Source organism: Felis catus, chromosome D4 (assembly GCF_018350175.1).
Source record: "Felis catus isolate Fca126 chromosome D4, F.catus_Fca126_mat1.0, whole genome shotgun sequence".
In the NCBI taxonomy this organism is placed as follows: domain Eukaryota; kingdom Metazoa; phylum Chordata; class Mammalia; order Carnivora; family Felidae; genus Felis; species Felis catus.
Genome location: NC_058380.1, coordinates 40,141,809 through 40,168,528, shown reverse-complemented (window position 1 = coordinate 40,168,528; position 26,720 = coordinate 40,141,809). Strand labels below are relative to the sequence as shown.

The following is a 26,720-nucleotide window of genomic DNA, read 5'->3' as shown; positions in this document are numbered from 1 at the left end:
AAATCAAGAGAAGAGCGATAGCCCATAATGACGTTCTAGTGCGGAGGAGGTAGAAAATCGTAGCACTTATGATTTGTACCAGATACTGTACAAAGCTTTCTACATTATATCAGCTTTATGAAATGTAGTACTATTATTATTCCCACTTTACAAATGGGGAACCTGGGATTTAGAGAAGTTGACTTGTGTATGTACCTAGAAAGTGGCCGAACTGGGATTTGAACCTAGGCCATTTGGTAGCAGAGCTCTTGGGCAATAAGTCAGTGATTCTCGAACTTTAGCGTGTGTTAGACTCTCCTGGAGGTTTGATAAAACACAGATTGCTGGGTCTCACCTCCAGGACTTCTACTCAGTGGGTCTGGGGGGAGGGCCAGAGAACTTGCATTTCCAACGACTTCACAAGTGGTACTGATGCTCCTGGCTCAAGCCTGCTCCTCAGGGAAGTGCTGCCATGTTGAATGGTAATTAATACTTTTTGTCAGCTTACTGTTCTTTACGTTCTCTCATCCTTCCTAGGGAATATGAGGTGGGTCTTATTATCCCTGTTTTATAGATGAGTCTCAAATGAATTAAGTGCCTTGCCCAAGTCCACACAGCCAGTAAGTGTTACAGCCCCTATTCAAAACCAGTTCTGTGGTGGCCCAGAGCCCACTAAACAAGATTGTTTGTCTAGGTGAGACAGGTATCAGCTGGCCCATTTCCTTCATGCCCTTTCTTCTACTGCTGCTTTTGCTGCAGCTGCTCCCTCTGCACCCCTCGTTCAGTCAGCCCCATCTCTGTTCTCTCCATCAGGGGGGAAAGGATTTCTCTTCACTGTGGCTGACCTTCAGGCTGGAGTTGTTCACTATCATCATGACGACAGTGACTCCACCAAAGACTTTGTGGTCTTCAGGATATTCGATGGCCATCACAGCATCCGCCATAAGTTTCCCATCAACATTTTGCCCAAAGATGACAGTCCCCCGTTCCTCATAAACAATGTAGTAATTGAACTGGAGGAGGGACAGACCATACTGATCCAGGGTTCCATGCTGAGAGCATCAGATATGGACTCCAGTGATGACTACATCTTCTTTAATATCACAAAACCCCCTCAGGCCGGAGAGATCATGAAGAAACCAGGGCCAGGGCTGATAGGTAAGTTCTGAATAGTTACGATCGCTGATGTCAGAATTTGTGCAAGGGTGGACATCAAGTTTATGAGGTGAGATACTATTATTCCCATTTTGTGGATGGGAAGCCTGACACTTAGAAGAGTTAAACTAATCTATCCAAGATCGTGCAAGTAAAAAACTCCAGAGCTCTGTGTCAAGGTAACCATTCCATTATGAAAAATTATGTCGGCCAAGCAGGATGAAAGAACAAGTAAGTTTGAAGAGGAATATTTGGCCTAATGCTAAATTGTTTATAAAGTAATTTCATGAATGACGTTTGTTTATGCTTTATGAAAATAATTTCATAACTATTTCTTAAAGTAGTCAGGAGTCACAAAAGAGGGAACAAGCAGTTTAGTTAAGACTATGTGTCTTAAAGATATTTTTGTAATGCTCATTTTTCTACATATGGTAAGACAGGTGTAGCAACTTAAAATTTTCTGCTTATTATTTATAAGCCTTGATGAAAGTATCTCATGAAGACTCCTTGGCTGCATACAATATACTAGGCAGTGAATACTTTGGAGATAAGTCCAATATCTTCATACCCCAACACTTGGAAGATTGTTACAAAAGTATGTGGTATTTTGTGGACCCAACAGGCTATCCTGTCCCTGGCTTCCTTCAGAGGGATCTGTTTCATGGCATCATTCACTATCGTCACTTTGGTGGAGAGATCTTTGAAGACTCTTTTGAATTTGTCCTGTGGGATAGCCATGAACCTCCAAATCTCTCAGTGCCACAGGTAAGAGACCATCTCTGAATACTTTCGCCAAGTCTTGTCCACAGATATCGGTTCTGGGTGGTGGTGTAAGAAAATACATGAAAACAGGTTTTAAGATCGAAAGTTTGAGAAGCAAAGGATTTAGCAAAATTAAGTCAACTTGTTTGCAACATGCCTTCTCTGCCATTTACTTTGCTGATAAGTTTTATAAATTTCTGTGTATGCAGCATTTCCAAGGTCATTTAACCATGGGTCCTTTTATATAAAACGCCTCCCCAAATTTGCTGACTTCATAACACTCAAGAGAACACTGACTTTTATGTATGGCAGTTGAGGTATGGTCTCTGAAGCTACATTGCTTTATGTTTCTCTCCTGTCCTTGACCCTAACTGATTGACCTGTGCCTCAGTTTCCTTATCTGTAAAATAGATAATAATACAACTTCCTTATAGAGAAATTGTGAGGGTAAGTGAGATAATTACATAACTACATAAACAAACTACTGAGAACTTTCTGGCACATGGTAAGTACTCAGTAGATAAATTAGCTATTATTTATTATTGGTTTTGAAGAACTAAGAGTTTTACTACCACTCGAGTGTATCATTTAAGGATATAGGATGAAGAAATAGGTTTAAGGAGGCATTCTTATAAAGAAATTACAGAAAATGGAGTTAGTGTAGGATCTGAAAAACTATAAAGTATAGTTTATAGGATAGATTCCATGCAAGGAGAGGATGGTTGATGGTAGGGGTAGAAAAAGACAGCTGAAAATAAGAGATCACTTACTATACATGGTTCTTTTTGATGAGTATTTTCTCCTTATTATCTTGGAAGGCAGCATGTGTAGAGACCTAGCAAATCTGGAACCAGCTCTAGAATGATTTCTTAAAGGGGCGGCTGGGTGGCTCAGTCGGTTAGGCATCCGACTTCTGCCCAGTTCATGATCTCACGGTTCGTGAGTTCGAGCCCCGCATCAGGCTCTGTGCTTGGAGCCTGGAGCCTGGAGCCTGCTTTGGATTCTGTGTCTCCCTGTCTCTCTCTGTACCTCCCCAGCTCATGCTTGCACTCTGTCAAAAGTAAATAAAGAAGGGGCGCCTGGGTGGTTCAGTCGGTTGGGTGGCCAACTTCGGCTCAGGTCATGATCTCGTGGTCCGTGAGTTCGAGCCCCGCGTCGGGCTCTGGGCTGACAGCTCAGAGTCTGGAGCCTGTTTCAGATTCTGTGTCTCCCTCTCTCTGACCCTCCCCCGTTCATGCTCTGTCTCTCTCTGTCTCAAAAATAGATAGACGTTAAAAAAAATTAAAAAAAATTAAAAAAATAAAGAAAAAAATTTTAGAATGATTTCTTAAAGCATGTGTCCCTATTGGTTATATAATGTGTTCTTGTAATGCCACAGTCACTTACACTAGCCACTGCACAGGTGATTGAGCTATTCATCTGTTTGTAACAAAAATGGATAATCAAGAAGAATGATGTCAGAGAGCCCAGAAACTGAAGGAAGTAGGTGACCCCTGTTAAGAGGGAATGGAAAATGAATGAGAAATTTTCTTTCTTTCTTTCTTTCTTTCTTTCTTTCTTTCTTTCTTTCTTTCTGTTTTTTTTTTAGAAATTTCCTAATTCATCTGCTTATTGAATAAGAAATCAATTCCCTGAAACATAACAACACCCTCTTTTCATCAATGTATTATATGCCATTTCTAGTTTACATTTTTGCTTGAGACCTTGGCTGTCTTGATAATCTGAAACGGCAATTACTAATAGGGTTTGCTTTAAATCTTCTGTTGTATCTATTCAAACTGACCTGTTTCTGAGTAGAACACCATACCACTTTTAGCAGATTATGTGTTTGTTTTTGAAATCAAAAGCTCAGAACTTCTGCTATTACGTATTTTATACGTCATAGATATAGATTTATTGATATTCATATATTTAGATAGAGATCAAATGGAGATGTGAGATCGCTCTATAATAAGGAAAGGAAAACTGTATTGAAACAGAATTGTTTGTGAATCTTGGCAAATAACTCAGACTCAACTCTGTAGATCCAGTTATAAGTTTATTCCCTGGGATGGATAGATTTCGAAAGAAGAGGTCATAATTATGTGTTTCTTTGCTTTCATCTTCCTAATCTATGTTGAGAAAGAGAGAGAGAGACCAACTCTATAAATTTGCTGTGTTTTCACGTACCACTTATCTTTGGCTCCTAAATATTCTCCAGCTCAACCTTAAGTGCCCACCTCTGTACCTGACATCACTACATATGTGCATCTCAGCATTTTATTTATTTATTTATTTATTTATTTATTTATTTATTTATAATTGGAGAGAGTGAGAGAGCATGTACGTACTCATGAGTAGGGGAGGGGCAAAGAGAGAGAATCACAAGCCCGCTCCATACTCCATGCAGAGCCTGACACGGGGGCTTGATCCCATGACCCTGGGATCATGACCTGAGCCAAAATCAAGAGTCAGATGCTCAACCGACTGAGCCACCCAGGCACCCCCCATCAGCATTTTCAAGTCCCCATGTCCACAACCCATAAGACATTTGGAATATTTCCTCCCAGACTTTCACAAAACCACTTTCATTAGAATCTCTGAAGTCATCCCCAGCCCTTTTTTTCCCGTCTAATGTCTGCAGAACCCATCAGTCAGCAGGTCTTACTGAATCTACTTGATAGATTTCTCTCATCCATCTCTACCTCTCCACCCACTGCCAGTGTGTTAGTTCCAATTTTCATCTTTTGGGGAAGGGGTTATTATCAGAATCCCTCACATGGTCCTTTAAGAATAGAAGAGATCGGGTCACCTGGCCACCTCAGTTGGTAAAGCATGTGACTCCTGACCTCAGAGTTGTGAGTTTGGGACTCACACTGGGCATGGAGCCTACGGAAAATAAAGATCAAAACAAAAGAATAGAGGACATCAGCCACATCCCTGTAATTGAGGACAATTAAAATCCATTAATACAGTGTCAGGGTGTTTGGTAGCATTCATCTAGCCCCAGTTTTTCCCCACTTTTGAGTAGTGGCAGCTTTAGCTTCATCCATTTCTAGATGGACCTACTCTCAGCTCTAACATCACCTGCTCCAGCAGTCCTTCTCTGAAGCCCTCATTCCACACCTCCTCCAGGCTGAGTCAACTTGTCCTTTTATGTTATCTGATATCAAATAACTATAACGTGAGGCCATTATTTGTTTTATGGGATCAACTATAAGCTCATTGATGGGAGGAATCCCAAATTATTTATCTCTGTGTCTTCAGATATTGGTACCAGACTCAAAGTAGAACCTCAAGAACTGTTTTTGTTTGTTTGTTTTGTTTTTGTTTTTGTTTTGTTTTGTTGTCCCAAAATGAACTCTGATTTTTCAACCTTTATTGGAAGTAAGAGGAAACAAGACCGAGACATTTGGTAGGAACTGGGGAAGGAGTGACATGGGGGGAGGAATGAATGTAAAGCTTTATTCGTCAGAGTTTCTAGGAATTGGTGTGCGCATAACAGCAAAACAAGTATTTTGTGTGTGTGTGCTGGTAAGCGTTTTTGTGTTGTGAGCCCCCAATAGCCTCATTGAAACTTGAATTTTTAAGGAACTTGCACGATCATTTAGTCTACTTGATGATTGCACCTTCAATTTGGGCAAATATCTAGTCATGTCTTACAGATGAAAACTCAACAAAATTTGTAAAATAGTCAAAAATATTTGCAGCCTTCCACCATCAACTGAGAGTCTAGGGGCACCTGGGTGGCTCAGTCGGTTAAGTGTCCGACTTTGACTGAGGTCATGATCTTGTGGTTTGCGAGTTCGAGCCCCACGTCAGGCTCTGTGCTGTCAGCTCGGAGCCTGGAGCCTGCTTTGGATTCTGTGTCTTCCTCAATCTCTGCCCCTCCCCACTCATTCTCTCTCTCTCTCTCTCAAAAATAAATAATAAAAACATTTGAAAATAAAAAAAAAAGAAAGTCTAGATAAGAAGGTTGCTTGACGGGAGCTTTTGTGATCAGAAGTTTCCACGGTGACTAAAAATTAACTCAGGCATAAGATTGCTTAGGCCACATTGTTGGAAAACTTCCTTTCATAGAGACAGAAAGCAAGCACCTCCTCAGATGAGACACAATGTGCTTAAATCAGGAAAGAAGTTACATAGCAGGGGTGCCCCTTTCCTCCTCTCCCCCTTCTCCACTGAACGCTTCTCTGAGAGGTCAGCCGAGACACCAACAGCGTGTCTGCACATCTGCACAGCAGCAAGAAACACCCTCCCTCTTTCTTTCTTGGTTGCCATTACCGTCATCAAATAAAACCTCACCTACTCAATGTGCTTTTGGTGAAATGGGTGATGGTGATTAAGGAATGCACTTGTCATGGTGAGCACAGGGTGATTAAAATAAAAACTAAAAAAAAAAAAAGAAAGAAAGAAAATGGAGAATGAAAAATAAGACTAGATGAGAAAAGCAGAAAGAGGACTACGAAAGGGAAGAAGAAAGGAAGCAGGTACCACAAAGGCCTGTGGGTCAAGTGGAAGGGACTTCTTGTAGAGGTTCCTGGATCTGAGAAGTCGCGCTGGCTAATCTCAAAAGAAGATGCAAGATAAAGAATCAGGCAGAGCCCAAGCTTAGACAGAGAAAGGATCAAGAAGCCAGGCTTGAAAGAAAGTCAAATACTAGCCATCAGAGTATCAAATAGCGAACCCGAGTCTGAGGGTCAAGGTCAGGCTTTGCCCTTCGCCATTTTGTGTACTGATTTATCACTTTATGTTCAGATTTTCTCCAAGTCTGTTTGCAGGTGCTTGTGGCCATAAGTAGACTGGAGGGATGCAGGGGAATTCAGCCGCAACAGCTTAATGATTGGGCACTAGCTTTTCACTGTCTGGGAACGGGTATTCAATAATGTCATTTTTACAACCAAATTTCAGTACAATGAAAATTCTTTATTTCTCTATGGAGCTTGTTAAAATAGGATTTTTCTTACCCACAGACACACACACAATAATGGTTTAAACATGCATAAATATGTAAAGATGCACCAACTTAAATGATCGTAAAGCATGTTGAAAAATGTGCCCACCAAGAATTACTACAGGCATATAAAAAAGCATACTTGTACATTCTTTTTACACAAAGAACACATTGGAGAATAAATTAGCATGGAAAATGGTCTCTTTGAAGGCACAATAACTATTGTTTCCATATTAAATCCAGTTTTTCAATTAAGTGGAGCCTCACTGATCCACGCTATGGCTGGGAGGTCCCGTAGAGAATTTCTGAACTTTGTAGATTAGCGAAAAACTGTAATTGGGAAAAAAAAAATTGTGACACAGACTCCAGGAGACTGGAGAAATGGCTTTTATTGTGTTCTTTTATTTTGATAACTGGCTTTAGTTTTTAATTATTGAAATGCTTCATAATGGAGTAGTACCTATGTCGGGTGCTTTTGTAACCGTAATGAAGGATGGAGACAGGGAATTAATTAATTGAGCATCTACTACCAGGTACTCCCTGTGCTACTAGACAGAAAAACTGAGCCCCAAAGGGATTAGATTATTTGCCCAGGGAGCATAGCTTGTAGGTGACTGAGCTGACATTCCCAGTCTTGGTCATAGTAAAGCTTACCCATGTTTTAGTTTTTGCTTTGTATGCCAATTTAATGTTTATTTTTGAGAGAGAGAAAGAGATACAGAGAGACAGAGAGAGACAGAGTGCGAGTTGGAGAGGGACAGAAAGAGAGGGAGACACAGACTCCAAGGCAGGCTCCAGGCTCTGAGCTGTCAGCACAGAGCCCGATGCGGGGCTTGAACTTGCGAACCACGAGATCATGACCTGACCTGAAGTCGGACGCTTAACCCACTGAGCCACTCAGGTGCCCCTGTATGCCAGTTTAAAAAGGACTTTTTTTCATTTTCAAACTAAGTATTATGGACACCATTATTGTAGGCAAAACTAGCACTGCTGATCTGTGCTTCAGGAACAATATTAAAAGGAATAAAACCGGGGTAAGAATACTCACTCTCCTGCATCAAGCTGTGTAAAGACCATGGTGACAAATATTCCATTTCAAGAGGGAGTTAGTAATTGCTTTCTCGCAACCAATCATGGATTATTGTAAAACATAATAATAGATGTCGTGATAAAGCTGTTTGGCAAAGCCTCCCTGCCCTCTTGCATGGTTCCAAACCAGTGAGTATGACTTTAAGAATTTTTTAAATCACAGGGGTGCCTGGGTGGCTCAGTCAGTTAAGCGTCTGACTTCAGCTCAGGTCATGATCTCCCAGTTTGTGGGTTTGAGCCCCGCGTCGGGTCTGTGCTGACATCTCAGAGCCTGGAGCCTGCTTCCGATTCTGTGTCTCCCTTTCTTTCTCTGCCCTTACCTCACTCACGCTCTGTCTGTCTCTCTGTCTCTCTCTCTCAAAAATGAGTGTTAAAACAAATTGTTAAAGAAGAGTTTTTTTAAATCACAAATAGGGCATGTTGACTGAGTTAGCAAATGCTGAAGAAGTGCCTCCTACCTACAAATACCATGCCAGATGTCATAGAGCTACAGAAGCGAACATAGTATTGACTGAGCACCTACTACGTGCCAGACATTTTATCTACGTAGTGATATTTGATCCTCATAACAACTCTGTGAGGTTGTTGGTGCTGCCCTTAACCGATCAGTAAATTTGACGCTCAAGAAAGTTGAGTGAGATGTTCAAGATTAATAATAGCCACTAAGTGGTATACTTTGCACTTCAACTGTCTGTCCACTGACAAATTCCACGTGGTTTGTTCGTGATACTACGATTCTCCCCTTGTGGACCTTTCAGTCTAGGAGAGACTGACATGCAAACCACCAGCTAATAACACAAGGCGATGAGATAATATTGTTTGTTGAGGGATAAGCACAGTTCAGAAACAGTTCATCCCAACTGAGAAATCGGGCGAAGTTTTCAGAGGAGCCCTCAAGGGTGAGAAAGCCTCAGGTTGCTGGAGAGAACAGGAGAAAAGCACTGCAGATTGAAGGAACAGCGTGATCCAGACCGCAGACACCAGCTTGAGAACTACAGCCCGGTACCGCGTGTACCTGGAGTCCTGGGTTCACGTCGAAAGGTGGTAAAAGACAGAGTTGAAAAATCAGGTGTGTCTAAACCATGGAGGTCTTGGGAGCCGTGGTGAGGAGCTGGAATAATTTAATCCCCCCCCGAGTGGTTGTTTAGATTTTTGAGGCAATGCATGACTGATTTGACTTGCATTTTTTTTAAAGAGAACACCAGAGGTATGTAACGTCTAGATTGGGTATTGGAGTTGGGGCTAGCAGGAAGCAGTTGCAATAATGTAGGGAAGAAGTTAAAAAGAGCTGGCGCTAGACCAGTAAGAGTGGGGCGGGGGTGGGGTGTGGTCACAGCGCAGGGAATTTTGTAAGCGGAGACTCTGGGACTTGGAGACGTGTTATGTGTCGGTGGAGAAGGAGGAACCAAAGTCATGACAAGGTTTCTAGGAGTGATGACTGAGCGGAAAGAGGTGGTGAAGAAAAACACAGGGTGTTGGTGGAAGGGAGAAGCGGGAACAAAATCAGGAACATATTTTGTGTATTATGTGCCTGCTCTACAGCATTCATGACTGCGTTAACTAGAATTGTGATAATTACATTCTTAAAATACAGCATAACATGGGTAAGAATGTTCCATTTTGGGCTCACGTTCTTGATAGCTCCTGAATCATTTCGATGGAAGTATACTGCAAACGGCAGTTTTTGAAAAGCAGCTCAATCGTGACTAGGTGATGGTGGGGCGTTTTCTTTGGTATCTCCTGGTATTTCAAATTAATGGCACAGGTCATTTCTTTCCAGATGGTGACCATCCACATTACTCCAGTGGACGACCAGCTTCCAAAGGAGGCTCCTGGAGTTTCTCGGCATTTGGTTGTCAAGGAAACCGAGGTGGCCTACATAACTAAGAAGCATCTATATTTTATAGATACAGAATATGACAGGGATCTCGTCTACACAGTGACAACACCCCCATCTTTCTCTTTCAGCCACAGGTATCTCTATGAGAAGTCATCACCTGGGCTCTTTGTAGAGGGTCGTGTTCAAGGATTGAGTTGCAAGTGTCCATATACATATACTGCGGTTCAGCTGCTTTGTTGGTCGGACCTGAACTTGTAGTCAATTCCACATTTACTTTAATGTCAAACTTATCCCTTCAAAAGCTGTATTAATTGGTCAGTGACCTGCCATTTGTAGTATCTTCAGCGTAGGTAAGCTTAAAATGGTCTTTCAACTTCTTTTCATACAACATTTCTTTTTTCTAAAGGGAAAGTTATTTTTGTCTTTTCAATAAAATTTATTGAGTCTTCACGTTAGTTTTAGATGTTGCAGGCCACAAAATGGTCATATTCTATGATCCCAATCAGAAAAGTGACATGAACATACCTGAGGCTTGTGTCATATACATGATAGCAAGGAAATGTTTTTTTTAGGATGAGAAGAACGATTCCCTTCCATGAGGTCAATGTAGAAAATTCTGTACGGGCTTTCTATAGTCATGAGAATGGCACTGATGATTCTGGACTGAAGACTAGAACCCCCCGACAGAAAGAGAAAATATAAAGATGGAACATTTGATTTCTTCTTACCATGAACTTTTTTAGCTTTAGAAAATTTGGTTGTGGGCTATCTGATTTAATGTTTCTTGCCTGGGAAATTAGCTGACTTATTCTCCTGTGTCTCTCATTAGGCATCTGGATGCTGGGAAATTATTTATGGTGGATAGTATTCCAAAGCTAACCAAAAACCCTGCAGCCCCGGGGCTGAGATCATTCACTCAGGTATGATGCTATGCTAAAATATTGATAAACGTGATGTAAGGGTCTTTTTTTCCCCTTCCCCCTCCCTCTGTAAGTCTCTTCTGAAAAGGAATGGCACTCCTAGTGTTGCACTTGACAATGTTGGCCTTTGACTTCTGTCAAAAGCATCAAATGTTTGATGTTTACGTTCTTTCTGCTTCCACGCTTTTATTAAGCACGTGACATCTATTTGAAAATGTTTCCTTGCGGCGCCTGGGTGGCTCAGTCGGTTAAGCGCCGACTTTGTCTCAGGTCGTGATCTCGCGGTTCATGAGTTCAAGCCCCGTGTTGGGCTCTGTGCTGACAGCTCGGAGCCTGGAACCTGCTTCAGATTCTGCATCTCCCTCTCTCTCTCTCTCTCTCTCTGCCCCTCCCCTGCTCATGCTCTGTCTCTCTCCAGAATAAATAAACATTAAAAAAATTAAAAAAAAAAAAAGAAGAAAATGTTTCCTTGAGCTGGATATGATTTCAAAATCTTGTTATTATTCAACACAGCCTTTTGCACCGGGCTTTGATTTACAGACCTGGGTGCCTATGGTTCTGTTCCAATAAATTCAGGTCACTCGATACCCTACTGTATTAGTTTCCTAGGGCTGCCGTGGGTACCACAAACTGGGTGGCTTCAAACAACAGAGATTTCCTGTCCCAAAGTTCTGGAGCTGGAAGTCTGAAATCAAGCTGTCTGCAGGGTCATGCTTCTTTGAGAACCTGTAGGGAAGCCTTCCTTGCCTCCTCCTCGCTTCTAGAGGTTTTCTGGCACTCTTTTGCATTCCTTGGCTTGTAGATCATCACTACAGTCTCTGCGTCTATCATCTGATGGTCATCTTCTCCCTGTGTGTCTCTCTCTTCTCATGAGGGCAGAAGTTCTATTCGATTAAGGGCCCGCCCTTCCATAAGACCACACTTCACCTTAGTTTAATACAGCTACAACAACCCCATTCCCAAATAAGGTCATATTCTGAGATCCTAGAGGTTAGGACTTCAACATATCTTTTTTTTTTTTTTTTTTTTTGGTGGTGGTGGGGAAGGGAACACATGCGATTCATAATATCTGCTACCTTCCAAAATCTTTCACCAACCTTCTCCCTCTTCCTCTGGACTCTACCTCTGAAAATCACACTAATGGTGATGAATACTTAGGCAGCTGCCGGACTCCAGCTCCGGCAGGTCCAGGGGTTCCCGAAGGATGAACGGCGTCGCGAAAATAACAAATGGACCCAGACCACAGCCGTGTGTTAGACTGGCCGCTTTGTGGCAAGCGTGGCATTATATTTGTTAGCAATTTCCTTATAACGTGTGTCATCTATGTTTTCTGGCATTACCTGATTCTAAAGATGTTCCTTTGTGTAATCACCCATTAAGGAACAACAGAGTTATTTTCTTGTAACGTTCCCTCCTGCCCTTTCAAGGTCATCTAGCTCTCAACACCTCAAAGGGAACGTTTACAGGGACGTGACTTCTTAATTGTTCCTTTGAACCATTTGCGGTACAAGGAACAAAAGTATTCGCTTTGGTCTGGGGTGCCGGGAGGGAGCCAAGAGGGCCCTGGGAACCCACGCCTTATGTGCTCCCAGAGAGACAATGTATACCTAGGAACTAATGAACCATTCTGTACCTTAACCCACCAGGTCCAGTTATCATCTGGAATGCCTCCTGGGGGCCAAATGGGCCTAGGGGTTGGAGTAACTTGTATCCGTAGATACATTCCTTTGTTGCCAGAGTGGGGATTTCGAACCCATTCGTCCCCCTCCTTGGCTGGGAAATATATGGGGCTGTCCTTCCTTTAGGGAGAGGAGTCTTTATAGGGGGTGGCAAGGGCTGGCTGCATGATTTCCTTGCGAATCTTCTTTCTTTCCCCAGTGGTTCTTTTCCCGGGGGGCCTGTCGTGGGCAATTCCCCAACCGACAAATCCCCAGGTGCTTTCACTGGGAGAGGGGCTGCCCTGACCAGCGCTAAGGCCAAATTACATAAAAGCAGGAGTCCAAGAAGCTTCACTTTCGGTGGGCCGCCATGCAGTGCCGATCCGTCCACCACCCGGGCCCTGCCATCAGGCTGGTTGGAGAGCTTGGCTTCTGACAGACAGCAGCTACCCCCGTCCTTAGAGCTAATTCTGCTTTATCTCACTGCAGTTGGATGTTGCAGATGAGTATGTAAACCCCATGTGCTAGGTACTATATTTTATTATTTGATTTTGGTGATAAGGAAACAGAGGCCTTGCAAGTTTAAGTAACTGGACCAATATTACACAGCTAATTGATGGTGGAGTTGCATTGAAATTAGAGCTTTCTTTCTTTCTTTCTTTCTTTCTTTCTTTCTTTCTTTTTTAAAATTTTTAATGTTTATTTCTGAGAGAGACAGAGCGTGAGTGGGGGAGGGGCAGAGAGAGAGGGAGACACAGAATCTGAAACAGGCTCCAGGCTCCAGGCTGTCAGCACAGAGCCGGACGCGGGGCTCGAACTCACGGACCGCGAGATCGTGGTCTGAGCCAAAGTCAGACGCTCAACCGACTGAGCCACCCAGGCGCCCCAGAGCTTGCTTTCTTTTATAGAGTTGGATGGCTTCAAGCCCTTGATATATTTCCTTAATTTCTTTGTTCCTTTCCCTCCTGGTTTTAGAAAATGTGATTTATGAAATAGAGCTTTTTGGAATCTTCAAATTGATGATGTTGGCATTTGCAATTGTTGACGTCCACACGATGGTTTTTGAAGACCTAGCTCTCTGAAAGTCTCTGATTCTTACCGATGGGTACCCACATGTCCATGTCAATTTGCCTTGTAGCATGCTGTGAACTACATGAAAGTGGCCTACATGCCACCCATGCAAGATATAGGCCTCCATCCGGGACACGTCCAGTTTGCGTTTTCTGTCAGTAACCAGCACGGGGGCACTTTGCATGGGATGTGCTTTAACATCACGGTTCTTCCAGTGGATAATCAAGTTCCTGAGGTAGGTACGATATTTGATTTGAAAGATGAAAAGGAAGAAAGACCTAATGAAAGAGAGGAAAGCCTTGAAGACTTACTGGAAATGATAACTTTTCTTTGGGTTATTTTATAGAACTTTAAAACAATTTTTAAAAATATTTATTTATTTATTTATTTATTTATTTATTTATTTATTTTTTCAACGTTTATTTATTTTTTGGGGGACAGAGAGAGACAGAGCATGAACAGGGGCGGGGCAGAGAGAGAGGGAGACACAGAATCGGAAACAGGCTCCAGGCTCTGAGCCATCAGCCCAGAGCCTGACGCGGGGCTCGAACTCACGGACCGCGAGATCGTGACCTGGCTGAAGTCGGATGCTTAACCGACTGCACCACCCAGGCGCCCCTAAAATATTTATTTTTTGAGAGAGAGAGAGGGGGAGAGAGAGAGAGCGCAAGTGGGGAAGAGGCAGAGAGAGGGGGAGACATAGAATCCCAAGCAGCCTCCAGGCTCCGAGCTGTCAGCACAGAGCCCGACATGGGGCCCAAACTCATGAACTGTGAGATCATGACCTGAGCCAAAGCATCGGACGCTTCACCCGCTGAGCCACCCAGGTGCCCCTATTTTATAGAACTTAAAATTTTTCAGCTACAGTGTAGGAAAAAAAAAATCATGGGGAAGGGAATCTTTCACCTCCCATGAGACTTTCTCAAAGGTGAGATTTTTCCAGTTGCTGAATTTGGCATTATTTTTAAAGCTTTATCAAAATCCTTTTTATTTCCTTTCCTTTCCGCTGAGTTTCACATGTTGATCAGAGAAGGGGATTAAGTTTTGGGTCTCTCAGCAACCAGAGGGCTTATTTGCTCTCACTGCGGGCCAACTATATGTGTGCTAATCTAAATAAGCCTTTTAATTTTTCAAATGAATTAAGATGGGTTCTTCCATTCTCTCCTGCCCCCACCCCAGTGTTGACGTAACCGTGCAAGCACTTGTGTCTCTCATTAAAACTGAACTACAAAGGCGATGCCACCTTGTGCATCTTATCTGTGAGGCTGGACTTAATGCTGAAGGTTTGTTCCAAACCCCATCGGAGGGCTAGACTTAATTAGTGTGGCTCCTCTTGGGCTCATTTTCCCCTCAAAAGTGAAAGACAAAGTAGGATTACCGAATCATTAGGAACCAAAATGGACGAGAACCTGTACATGTTTCATGCCTAAGGAAACACGTCACCTTCCAGGTACCCATGAGCCTCCTCACCATCTCTACATCTAGCCCAAGTTATGGGGCAGAGGTCTCACTGTGAGGGACCAAGGGGCTTACCCAACCCCCAGAACTGTTCTGATAGATCCAAACCATACTTTTAATTAATGAGTTGACCAAATTTAAACATCAGGAAGTTTCGTACCGACTCTAGATTTCTGGCTTCTCTTGAAAATTTGGAAATTCGAGGAATAGTGAATTCACTTATCCCCAGCAGCAGTTGGACAGGGCCTGGTCTCCAGTCTCCAGAGGCCCCACCCAGCTCAGTACACTCATTTACATCGCTGGCCTGACCCCTCAGGCCTCTGAACTTGCAGTTTTTGGTAGAAGATGCACCACAGAGCTCACACAAAAGGCAAAAGAATCTGAACTACATTCTTTGATCCCTTCCCTGTCACGGACCGCATCACATTCCCCGTGAAGAAAATAGTTTTGAACGTCTGGTAATCTGATTAGATTATATTCACACCTTTCTTTCCCGTGTATGAGATACATGCCTGAAATAGCCCAGCATTTGAGAAGCCAAAGCTTTTTCTAAAACAATCGGGGAGGGAAATAGTGTTTCATGCAAAGCAATCCAAACCTCTTGCTAGAGAAGAATGATCTGTGGAGAAAACTGAAAACAGTGAAGTGAACAGTCACTTCCCTCATTTGAAGGTAGATGGAATAGTTATCCTCATAACTAACGTGGCCTAGTGGCTTCTGTCTTTTTTCTATAGTGTATGGGGCAAGTGAAATAGTCCCTTAGAGAACTGAGACTATCAGAAATAAAATTAAATGAATAGCTCCAGTGAAACCAGTCACACGAGTGGTGAAAATACCACAGAGAGCTGGGCTGAATGATAACCACGAGGGGATCTTAATATGATGCTGATGAGAAGACCCCAAAACCTCAGCACTGGGTTTCGACAGAGACTGAAACATTAGTGATGAATGAGTTTGGGCAAATTAGCCTTATGCTTTTACTTTTTTGAAAGTTGCCCTAAAATACATATATATTTTAAAACCATATAGTGTAGCAAAGTATATCCCTGGAAACATTAGCATCTTGGGGTATCAACTGATACAACTCAGGAATCAATGAGGCTGGCAGACATGGACCTTGTTTCAAAAATAATACTCCTTTCCTCCTCTCTTCCTTCCTTCCTTCCTTCCTTCCTTCCTTCCTTCCTTCCTTCCTTCCTCCCCTCCTTCCTTCCTTCCCTCCTTCCTTCCTTCCTTCCTTCCTTCCTTCCTTCCTTCCTTCCTTCCTTCCTCCCTTCTATCTATCTATCTATCTATCTATCTATCTATCTATCTATCTTTAAGTAGGCTCCACTCTCAGTGTGGAGCCCAGTGCGGGGCTTGAACCCACCATCAAGACCTGAGCTGAGATCAAGAGTCAGACACTTAACTGACTGAGCCACTCAGGTGCCCCGATATTCCTCTTTTAATAAGAACTCCCTTTATTTCTTTCTCCTACAAACAGTAAAAATGTAGTCTCGACCACATGGAAGTATGGCATGTGGGAAGGATGGGGGTGAGTGGTTGTAGGGAGAAAAGTCTCTTGTTGGACGTTTTCCTTTCCTGGCGGCAGTAGTGTATTGAAGAATAGGAGGCAGCTATCTCAGGATGGTTGGTCTCTAACTTCCAGGATCCAGGGGGCTGCCTTGGGACAGCTGTGCCTGCTGGGCATAGGGATAGAGCAGGGCTCCGAGTGGAGGCCGTGACTTCTTGCTCACTTCCCTTTCCTCTGCCCATCCCCCCAGCCCCCACTGCTCCCTTTACCAACTTTTTCCTCAGGAACATTCTCCTTTCAGGGAGCAGCAGCTGCTCTGAAGAGAGTGGCTGTTTCCTTGGAGAACACTGTATCCTCACATGGGTAGGGCACTCAGCTCAGCCCTTCTGCAGGGGACCGTCAGAGCCCTTGACTTGGTGCCCCAACTCTATCTGCTTGCTTTTACCTCCATGAATAATGTAAATTTGGGAGAATGATGGGTTAAACAAGGTTCACCTATTTTCCTACTGCGGGATCTCAGAACATTGAATATGCTTATGTGCCTTATAAATCTCCAAGGTGAAGATTGACCTTGACTGTTTTTGAGACTTATTTGACCATAGAACACTTCTTGCCAAGTACCAATGTGGTAATAAAACATCCCAAGCCTTTCTAACTTGCTTTTTACTTTAAAAAAAATTTAATCGTTATTTATTCTTGAGAGAGAACAGAGAACAAACATGGGAAGGGCAGTGAGAGAGGGAGACACAGAACCGGAAACAGGCTCCAGCCTCTGAGCTGACAGCACAGAGTCTGACACGGGGCTTGAACTCACAAACTGTGAGATCATGACCTGAGCCAAAGTCAGACACTTAACTGACTGAGCCACCCAGGTGCCCCTAACTTGTTTTTTGCTTTTAAGTGAGTTGTGAATCAAACGGTAGCTTTTTCTATCATCAAAAGTTATCTTTCTGGCTTAATTATTTGTCTAATGTTAGTACAAATATATTTCTTGTGGAATCTTCAATTTCTAATCTTCAATTTCCTGCTCTACTTCTGTCTCTAAAATACTTGTTACCACTGACACTTAAAAACTCTAACCAATTTCCGAAGTCTTTAAGAGTTTTTAGGGTGAAAAGGAGACGAATTCTTTTCTCTAGGGGAATTTGATAGAATTGTTGTTCATTTTCTAGATAAAGGTATATATATGTGTATGTATATATGTGTGTGTGTGTGTGTGTGTGTGTGTGTGTGTGTGTGTGTATATATATATATATATATATATACTGCTCATATGGGGGGTAACTATGGAGACGATCGTCATGGTGGCAGAGGAGGCTATGATCGGGGCAGCTACCGAGGCCCAGGTGGGGACCATGGAGGCTTCCAAGGGGGCCGGGGTGGTGGGGACAGAGGTGGCTTTGGCCCTGGCAAGACGGACTCCAGGGGTGAGCACAGACAGGATCGCAGGGAGAGGCCGTATTAGCATGGCTCCTGAGGTTCTGCAACAGCTTTTCTTCTTGTACCCAGTGTTACCCTCATTATTTTCTAACCTTCCAACTCCTGATCGCTCATGGGTTTTTTGTGTCGGACTATGTAATTGTAACCATACCTCCGGTTCTCATTAAAAACCATCGTTTTAGTTAAAAAAAAAAAAAAAGAGGAGCATGGGATATATAGATATATATATCGATATAGATAAATATAGATAGATATAGATATAGATAGATATAGATATAGATAGATACATATATATAGATATATATAGAGATAGATCCAGCAATGGTGGGTGTGGATTTGGTGATGTATATTATTATTTTCTCCATTTAGTACCACCAACAGTAACCAATTTGATTGCTGCTTCCACTCTTTAGGGACCGAGGTAAATGAAACGTAGACCGTTTCAGGTTTATGAATCTGCCTTGCTTCTTTGTCTATATCAGTGCTTAGAATTGGAAAAAATTGGTAAAAAATAGTTTTCATCCAGTATGTTTAGCTATGAACTTGTCCCCTTTACCACATTCTTTTTTTTTTTAATTTTTTTAATGTTTATTCATTTTTTGAAAGACAGAGACAGAGCGTTAGTTGGGAGGGCCGGGGGGGGGGGGGGGGACACAGAATCCTAAGCAAGCTCCAGCTGTCAGCACAGAGCCTGACAGGAGCTGGAACCCAGAGATCGCGAGATCATGACCTGAGCTGAAGTTGGATTCTCAATGGACTGAGCCACCCAGGCACCCCTGCCCCTGCCCCTTCCCCCGTCCCTACCACATTCTTGAAAAAATTAATCGACCTGTGAGGGTGGTACTGGAAGTTTTCTATTTATTTAATGAGCTCTGTCTTCAGGGCTATCTCATGGAACAAGGCTTCGAATGTTTTCTTCCTTCGTTTTAGGTATTTACCAACCCCCTGAGAGTGGCTGAGGGAGGTCACTGCGTCATCAGCACAGAGAACATTCTGGTTTCTGATGTGGATACCCAACTGGACAGCATCTACCTCTCCCTACAGAGACTGCCTCAGCATGGAAGGGTGGAGTTGGATGGATTTCCTCTAAACCCAGGAGGCACATTTTCTTGGGGAGAACTCCATGCCTTAAAAGTTAGGTTAGAACATTTCCTGAATTTTTTTTTCTTTACATGCTTCGGCCTTCATCTGGATCAGTTGTGAGGCAGAGGAAGAGGAAGAAGTTTTCTAATTTTTTGTGGGGGGTGGGGCACCAGCATGCCAGTGAATACTTTCAAGGGTCAGTTGAAAACGAGAAATGACAAATTTTAATTTCCCTCCAGACATTTTCTTTCTATCTGGCTTGCTGTACCGGTGGGAATGACTTTATGGATATTTGAGACACAGAAATTAGTTACCATGAATATTAAATTTGCTGCAACTGTACATATCACAAGAGGTGATAGCCAAACTGGATGAGTATAGACTGAAATAATCTATATGGCCAAACTACATAGTTGAACTTGGCTTTAAGGAGTGTCAGTTTCATAAGACTGGAAACTCTGGGATAGAATTCTGTTGATCAGTATCTTCAGTGTAAATTTTTATTTCATTGCAGTCAAATATGTGGGATACACCAGGGAGGCAGGGCATGGAGTGGTCCTTGGGTCTCTGACAGTTAGGGATAGAGCAGCTCATGTCTTTCTTTCTTTCTTTCTTGTTTTGAATTTATTTATTTTTTATTTAAATGCAAGTTAGTTAACATACAATGTAATAATGGTTTCAGGAGTAGAATTTAGTGATTCATCACTTACATATAACACCCAGTGTTCATCCCAACAGGTGCCCTCCTTAATGTTCATCACCCATGTAGCCCATCCCCCCACCCAACACCCTGCCAACAACCCTCAGTTTGTTCTCTGTATTTAAGAGTCTCTTACGGTTTGTCTCTCTGTCTGTTCTTATCTGATTTTTGCTTCCCTTCCCCTATGTTTGTCTGTTTTGTTTCTTAAATTCCACATGTTAGTGAAATCGTGTGATATTTGTCTTTCTCTGACTGACTTATTTCACTTAGCATGATACACTCTAGTTCCATCCACGTAGTTGCAATTGGCAAGATTTCATTCTTTTTGATTGCCAAGTAATATTCCATTGTACACGTCTTTATCCATTCATCAGTCAGTGGATATTTGGGCTCTTTCCATACTTTGGCTATTGTCGATAGTGCTGCTGTAAACATTGAGGTGCATGTGCCCCTTTGAAGCAGCATTTTTGTGTCCTTTGGATAAATTAGAGTGGTTCATTCCTTACAGTCCTACAGCAGTTCCTTGCCCCTTGAGGTCTTTCATTTTTTCTACCTAATGTAGTTTTGTAAGAAACTTTCCTACAAAGTTTGGTAAAAATGCCTTCTTTGTAAAATAATGCAAGACACTGAAAAGCAAGGGTCAGGTAGACAGACATACGAGTTGACTTATCACTTATAAGTTCAAGTTGTAAATGGGAATTTTGACCTTTTAGAGGGTATTAGGCATCAAATGCATAATTTCACACTTGGAAGTTGCTAGGAACTAGGATTTGTGCAAAGGAAGATCAACTTTTATCCGAAGTTTAGGTTAGTTAAATTGTTTATTCACAGCCTCCAATATCCCGACCTCTTTCCACTACTCACTCTTAGCCTCATTGAAATTTCCCTTTTTTAGACATCTCAGTTCTTAGCTAAATGTTAGAACAAGACCTCTGTTTAGGTAATTGTTACTAGGGAATGCGTGATGGATAGGAAAAAAAGTACTAATATTTGCAGCACATGTAACTCAAGGGTTCTTCTATGGACTTGGCAATTATGTTTTTTTCCTATTTAATCTTCACAGCAATAAAGCCTGATAAGGTGGATGGCTGTATTCTCATATTATAGTTGAAGAAACTAAGGCAGAAAGAGGTTGAGGTCACTCAGCTAGTATATGGAGGAGTCTGATTTTGAAGGAAGTTTTGTTTGACTCCACAGCCATGCGTTTGGATGTGCACTCCTAGATCTTCCTGGCCCTGGGTATCAGCATGATAAGATAGGATTAGTACATTTTCACACATCTGTTTTTGTTGAAATTATCAGGGAGCGTAGGAGACAGGGTGCGGAAGGGATACCGAGGGCGGGAGGTGGACCTTCTTCACCATGAGAATAGAATCCCCAACCTGAGTCCCTAGCCAGTGTATGGTTGAGACTAGTCCTGAGTTAAATATCTTTTAGTCCTGGGATTTTTTTTTCATATGTAAATGTTATAAATGTTCGATTTACTATTTTATGCAACTTTTAATTTCATTTCCTAAGACTTGTTTCCTATCTTGAACAAATCATTGGAAAGCTAAAAATTTGGCTCAGTTCGATAGCTGTTTAGAATTTGTGGTAAGTAATAAGTAAGTAATAGATACTTGTGGTAAGTGTCACTACAATGGCTGCAGAGTAAATGGAAAGTCTTGAATTAGACGATTCTGTTACAAAACTTGACTGAGAATTAAAGAAAAGTAGGGCCACGTCTAGACCCCTAAAAATATTTTTAAGTCTGGAGAGATTCGAAAATCTTTATAGGTTAAATGGAAGAGAGCTATTAAGTAGAAAAGGGTAAATGGCAGGAGAGAGGCAATAAGTAATTCATAGATCAGAGTTTTAGAGAAGAGCTGAACAGATCAAAAGCACAGGCAGAAAGAATAGGGGAGGAAAGGGATCATCAGAATCCACACAGTGTCCTGCCTTTACCTGTCTACTGCTGTCTCAGTAATGCCCATGGCTCCAGCCTTGTTTCAGGTAAGTAAGCAGAACTGCACCAGACGGTTCCCATTGCCATGGTGGCAACTTGGAGGGCTGCGTTTTGATTTGGGGGCAAATGATGAATGCATATACCACATATATGCAACTTTTGCATTCAGGGACCCTTGAGTAGTTGAGTACGTGACTTCATGATTATGCTATGTTTTTTGTTATTTATTGACTATGTGGCAAAAGCCATGGACGAGCTCTTGTGTCAGGCATCTCCTACTGTCACGGTGGCCTTGAGGGGCTAGTGGCAAATATCATCCCCACAGATATCGACATGATGGATCTGAGATACTACAGGATAATATATTCTTGGAGGTCACAGATGGCACGAATTCAGCAGACTTGGTTCTACGTGTTGAGGTAGGTAGAAAGTTTCCTCCCTGGTTCATATGGGAATAAAACATCCAGTTTGGAAGCCTCTGAAGAGTTCCTGATAGAACTTGAAACATGTGGACTCCAAAGCAAGGGGATACCAGCCAATGTCTGTAGGTAATAGGCAAGAGACAGCAAAGTTATATTGGTGAGATGGGCATACTGCTTTCTCTTTCCAATCCGTTTAAAGATTGAACTGGGGGTGCCTGGGTGGCGCAGTCGGTTAAGCGTCCGACTTCAGCCAGGTCACGATCTCGCGGTCCGTGAGTTTGAGCCCCGCGTCGGGCTCTGGGCTGATGGCTCAGAGCCTGGAGCCTGTTTCCGATTCTGTGTCTCCCTCTCTCTCTGCCCCTCCCCCGTTCATGCTCTGTCTCTCTCTGTCCCAAAAATAAATAAACGTTGAAAAAAAAATTTTTAAAGATTGAACTGTCGGGGCGCCTGGGTGGCGCAGTCGGTTAAGCGTCCGACTTCAGCCAGGTCACTATCTCGCGGTCCGGGAGTTCGAGCCCCACGTCAGGCTCTGGGCTGATGGCTCAGAGCCTGGAGCCTGTTTCCGATTCTGTGTCTCCCTCTCTCTCTGCCCCTCCCCCGTTCATGCTCTGTCTCTCTCTGTCCCAAAAAAATAAATAAACGTTGAAAAAAAAAAAAAATTAAAAAAAAAAAAAAAAAGATCAAACTGTCCTGACCTCAAATCCAGATACTTAACTTAAAAACCAATTCATTCTGTGTATAAATTGATTCTAACATTTTGAGCTTTAACACTCAGAAATATTTATATAGCACCTATCCAGGTTAGGCTAGTGTCACTGGCCTTTTCCTTCTCGAATGGAAGAAATCATGTCTTCCTGTGTGTGGTGCCTCTTTGTGAATTCCTGTACTATATACTCCTTTCTTATATCTGTTTGAAATAATTATTTTCCCCTTTTGACAAATTATGGAAAATCTGCACATAAAGGTTAATGGGAACCCCTGAATTTCTCTGTTGATGGACCACTTAAGTCCACAGCAAAACCCATAGGATTTATAGGAATTTATAGTTAGTGACAAAGGAAGGTCTAGAGAAAGAATTATGTTCTTCATTACCTTTATCTACCAAATTCTATTTCTGTTTGAATTTTGTCAGATCTTTGTGATATGAAATTATTATTAGCGGTAACAATGTGTTTGTCAGCTATTTTTACAGTTAGTAATTAAGAATGATTACATCTATCCAGCATTTTAAAGAAGTAGACAGAGAGGGAATTATCTCCATTTTATAGGCAAGGAAACTTAGGTTCAAGAAGTTTCCGTGACTTGCCCCAAATCATTCATGTGACTGTGTAAATAGTCTGTTTTATTGCTACGTTTTGGACAAAAGCCCATGGCTTGTGGAAGCCAATCAGAAGTACAGGTCATTTTTGGACAATTATGGGTGATTATTTTCTGTCCAGGAAGAATGTTTTAAATTCTGTTGCCTTTGGGCTTTATTATCCATTTGAAAGCCGGGCTATTTTGTATTTTGTCAGACGGTCATCATGGATATATTGGTGACATTCATCAGATTGAGTGAAGAATAATAGTAAGAAAGGTCTTTAATGAATCCACTCAGAGAACTTGAACAAAGATATTGTTTCCTGATAAGCTTCGGCCCAGGTCATGATCTCACGGCTCATGAGTTTGAGCCCCGCATCCGGCTCTGGGCTGACAGCTCGGAGCCTGGAGCCTGCTTTGGATTCTGTGTCTCCCTCTCTCTCTGCCCCTCTCCCACTCACACTCTGTCTGTCTCTCTCTCAAAAATAAATAAACATTAAAAAAAACCCAAGTACCTTCTACATGCCAGTTCCTATGCTAGATGCTTGGGGTATGATGATGAACATGGCAAAGAATGCCTCTGGACTGTTAGAGTTTATAGGAAGGGGATGAAGGCAGACATTAACGATTATCACAGAAATAATTAATTAGTTAAAAACTGGATGTATGCTACAAATAAATGGGATGCTGAAAGAGAGTAAATGGTGGAAGTCTCTCAGTGAATCTGAGTTGTTCAAGAAGTTTTCCCTGAAGAATCCACATGTACCCTGAAGGACAGGGTAGCCAAGCAAAGCACTGGGGCAGAGCCTACCCAGTCACGGGGCAGAGAGAGCATGCAGAGATGATGCAAAGACCAGCGATGGGAGCAAAGGCACCCTCGTGCATGAAACGGGGCCTAAGGCATCCTAGGAGCAGTGCTAGGAAGCCACTGAAGGTCCCTATAAGGGGACCTGATGAAAACCACATTTTATTTATTTATTTATTTATTTATTTATTTATTTATTTATTTATTTATTGTTTATTTATTTTGAGAGAAAGAGAGAGCACGAGCAGGAGAGAAGAGAGAGGGAGAGAGAGAGAATCCGAGGCAGGCTCTGCACTGTCAGTGCAGAGCCTGACGTGGGGCTCGAACCCACAAACCATGAGATCATGATCTGAGCCAAAACCAAGGGTTGGACGCTTAACGGACTGGGCCACCCGTGAGCCCTGAAAGCCACATTTTATTTTTTTTTTATTTAAAAAAAAATCTTTTTTTTAACGTTTATTTATTTTTGAGACAGAGAGAGACAGAGCATGAACAGGGGAGGGGCAGAGAGAGAGGGAGACACAGAATCTGAAACAGGCTCCAGGCTCTGAGCTGTCAGCACAGAGCCCGACGCGGGGCTCGAACTCACGAACCGTGAGATCATGACCTGAGCCGAAGTCGGACGCTTAACCGACTGAGCCACCCAGGCGCCCCAGAAAGCCACATTTTAAAAGGAGAGAGATTTATAATCCGAAGAGAAACCAGAGTGATGAAAGCCACGTTTAAAAAAGATCACCCTGGTGGAAAGAAGGGGAGGAGGAAATGTGGCTTTGACAAGTATCAACAGGCTGGACTTGAGAACTAAACGTGCACTGCACACACCAAGTTGTGACTGTGAACTTTGAGGCAGGGTGTCCTTCGTTCTGATTTAAAAGGCTTGCCTTTTCGAGTGTCTGCATCATCCTGTTAGATTCAGAGAGCCAGAGTGATCCCACATTGTTCTTCTTTCCTTTCGACTTGGAGGTTGTTGTTCACCATGATGAGAGAAAAACGTTTTGTCTAGTTGAATCCTGGGATTGATTTCATGGTTATGGAGTTTCAGAGTTAACTCAAAATGTTCGAAATGCAGCTGCTGCTTATTGGAAGTTTAGGGAAGCTTCCTGGGTGGCAGGGAGTTGTTGGTGGAGGAAAGCTTTGTAATCGCCACATAATTTGAAATATAAATAACTTTGATGTGGTAAGTGTAAATGCATCAGACCACAAGGACCAAATTTCCTCTAGAATATGTGTGAATTTAACAAAAGAGGATAGGGACTTTGGTGAAGACTGCTGTGTATTACATTTATGTTTTGTCTGTCTGGAGACAAATGAGAGCTTTGAGTCCCAAACCATAACCGTACTCTTCCATTCCTACCTAAAATGTCTCCCATGTTGGCCATTTCTTGCAAGATGGTTCATATGGGGGAAAGACACAGGCTGCTTGGCCAAATTCCATGGCTATTATTTCGTGTGTCTGAAAGATCGAAAATGCCTGTCATTCCGACTATGAGCTATGGTTTGCCGGCTGGGCAATTTGTCACTGCCTTCTTTTTCTTGAAAACGTGCGTTGTTTCCCCCTAGGTATTCCCTGTAAATGATGAGCCACCACTCCTCAAGGCTGACCTCATCCCCATGATGCATTGCTCAGAGGGCGAAGAGGTGGTCATCACCTCTGAACACATTTCTGCTACTGATGTGGACGGTGATGACTCGAGACTGATGTTTGTGATCGCCCGAGCACCTCAGCACGGGCTGGTGAGGAAAGCCGGAGTCGCAGTGGATCAGTTCTCTCAGGGAGATGTCATCTCGGGGGCTGTGACATACAAACACACGGGTGAGTGACCGCACGGTGACCAGTGTGACTGGGGGGATGCAACAACTGAACGGAGTCTTAATGCCACTCCTTGCCCGGGGCTCTGATAGCCTTATAGTCTCCGTGCTTGCTCTCATTAAAAAAGAAGCAGCAGCGGAAGCAGGTGCACCTGGGTGGCTCACTCGGTTGAGCGTCCGACTTCGGCTCAGGTCGTGATCTCACAGTTTGTGAGTTCAAGCCCCGTGTTGGGCTCTGGGCTGACAGCTGGGAGCCTAGAGCCTGCTTCGGATCCTGGGTCTCCCTCCCTCTGCCCCTTCCCTGCTCATGCTGTCTCTCTCTGTCTCTCAAAAATGAATAAACGTTAAAAAAGAAATTTAAAAAGAAGCAGCAGTAAGAGCAGCTCGTATCCCATTTTTTTTTTTAAGGTAGAGTCACCATATTGAGAAGGATTTCTGATCTCAGTTATACGATCAATTTCAAGGAGTGGAGGAGGAGCCTGTATTATTGCTGCTTTGTTCTTGATGCTTCCAACAGACCTTCAATTCACCCTGGGGTTGTCCGCATTCCCTCTTTGGTCCACCTGTAGAAGATTTTCTTTGACCATCACATCTTTGGGACCCATAAATCATAACAGAAATGCCTGAAGGAAGCTCCCTAAGAAAATTATATTATTCATTTTAAAAGTTTACTTGATCACCAGCTAGCTCCTAAGAAGTAACTTGTCTGCCTTTTGAGTTCCTGAAAAGCCAAGGTGATATCTTACGCTTTGTGTGACACCCACAGCACTACAGAGTGATGGACCCAAATTAGTGATGCAGTAAACGCTTGTTTATTAGCCTCGTGCTTTCATTTCCGG

The 26,720-nt window shown here is 42.7% G+C and overlaps 1 protein-coding gene across 10 annotated transcripts in view; it reads left to right on the top strand.

Moving 5' to 3' along the window:
* Positions 1-26,720, top strand: part of FREM1 (FRAS1 related extracellular matrix 1) — a 313,656-nt gene that overhangs the window by 197,088 nt on the left and 89,848 nt on the right. For all 10 annotated transcript variants that reach the window (XM_045043745.1, XM_045043744.1, XM_045043746.1 and 7 more), the window contains 8 exons: positions 793-1,137; positions 1,757-1,899; positions 9,699-9,892; positions 10,588-10,678; positions 13,475-13,642; positions 18,749-18,957; positions 21,872-21,965; positions 25,633-25,885. In XM_045043745.1, coding sequence (XP_044899680.1) covers positions 793-1,137; positions 1,757-1,899; positions 9,699-9,892; positions 10,588-10,678; positions 13,475-13,642; positions 18,749-18,957; positions 21,872-21,965; positions 25,633-25,885 — 1,497 coding nt within the window. The remainder of the gene's footprint in view (positions 1-792; positions 1,138-1,756; positions 1,900-9,698; positions 9,893-10,587; positions 10,679-13,474; positions 13,643-18,748; positions 18,958-21,871; positions 21,966-25,632; positions 25,886-26,720) is intronic.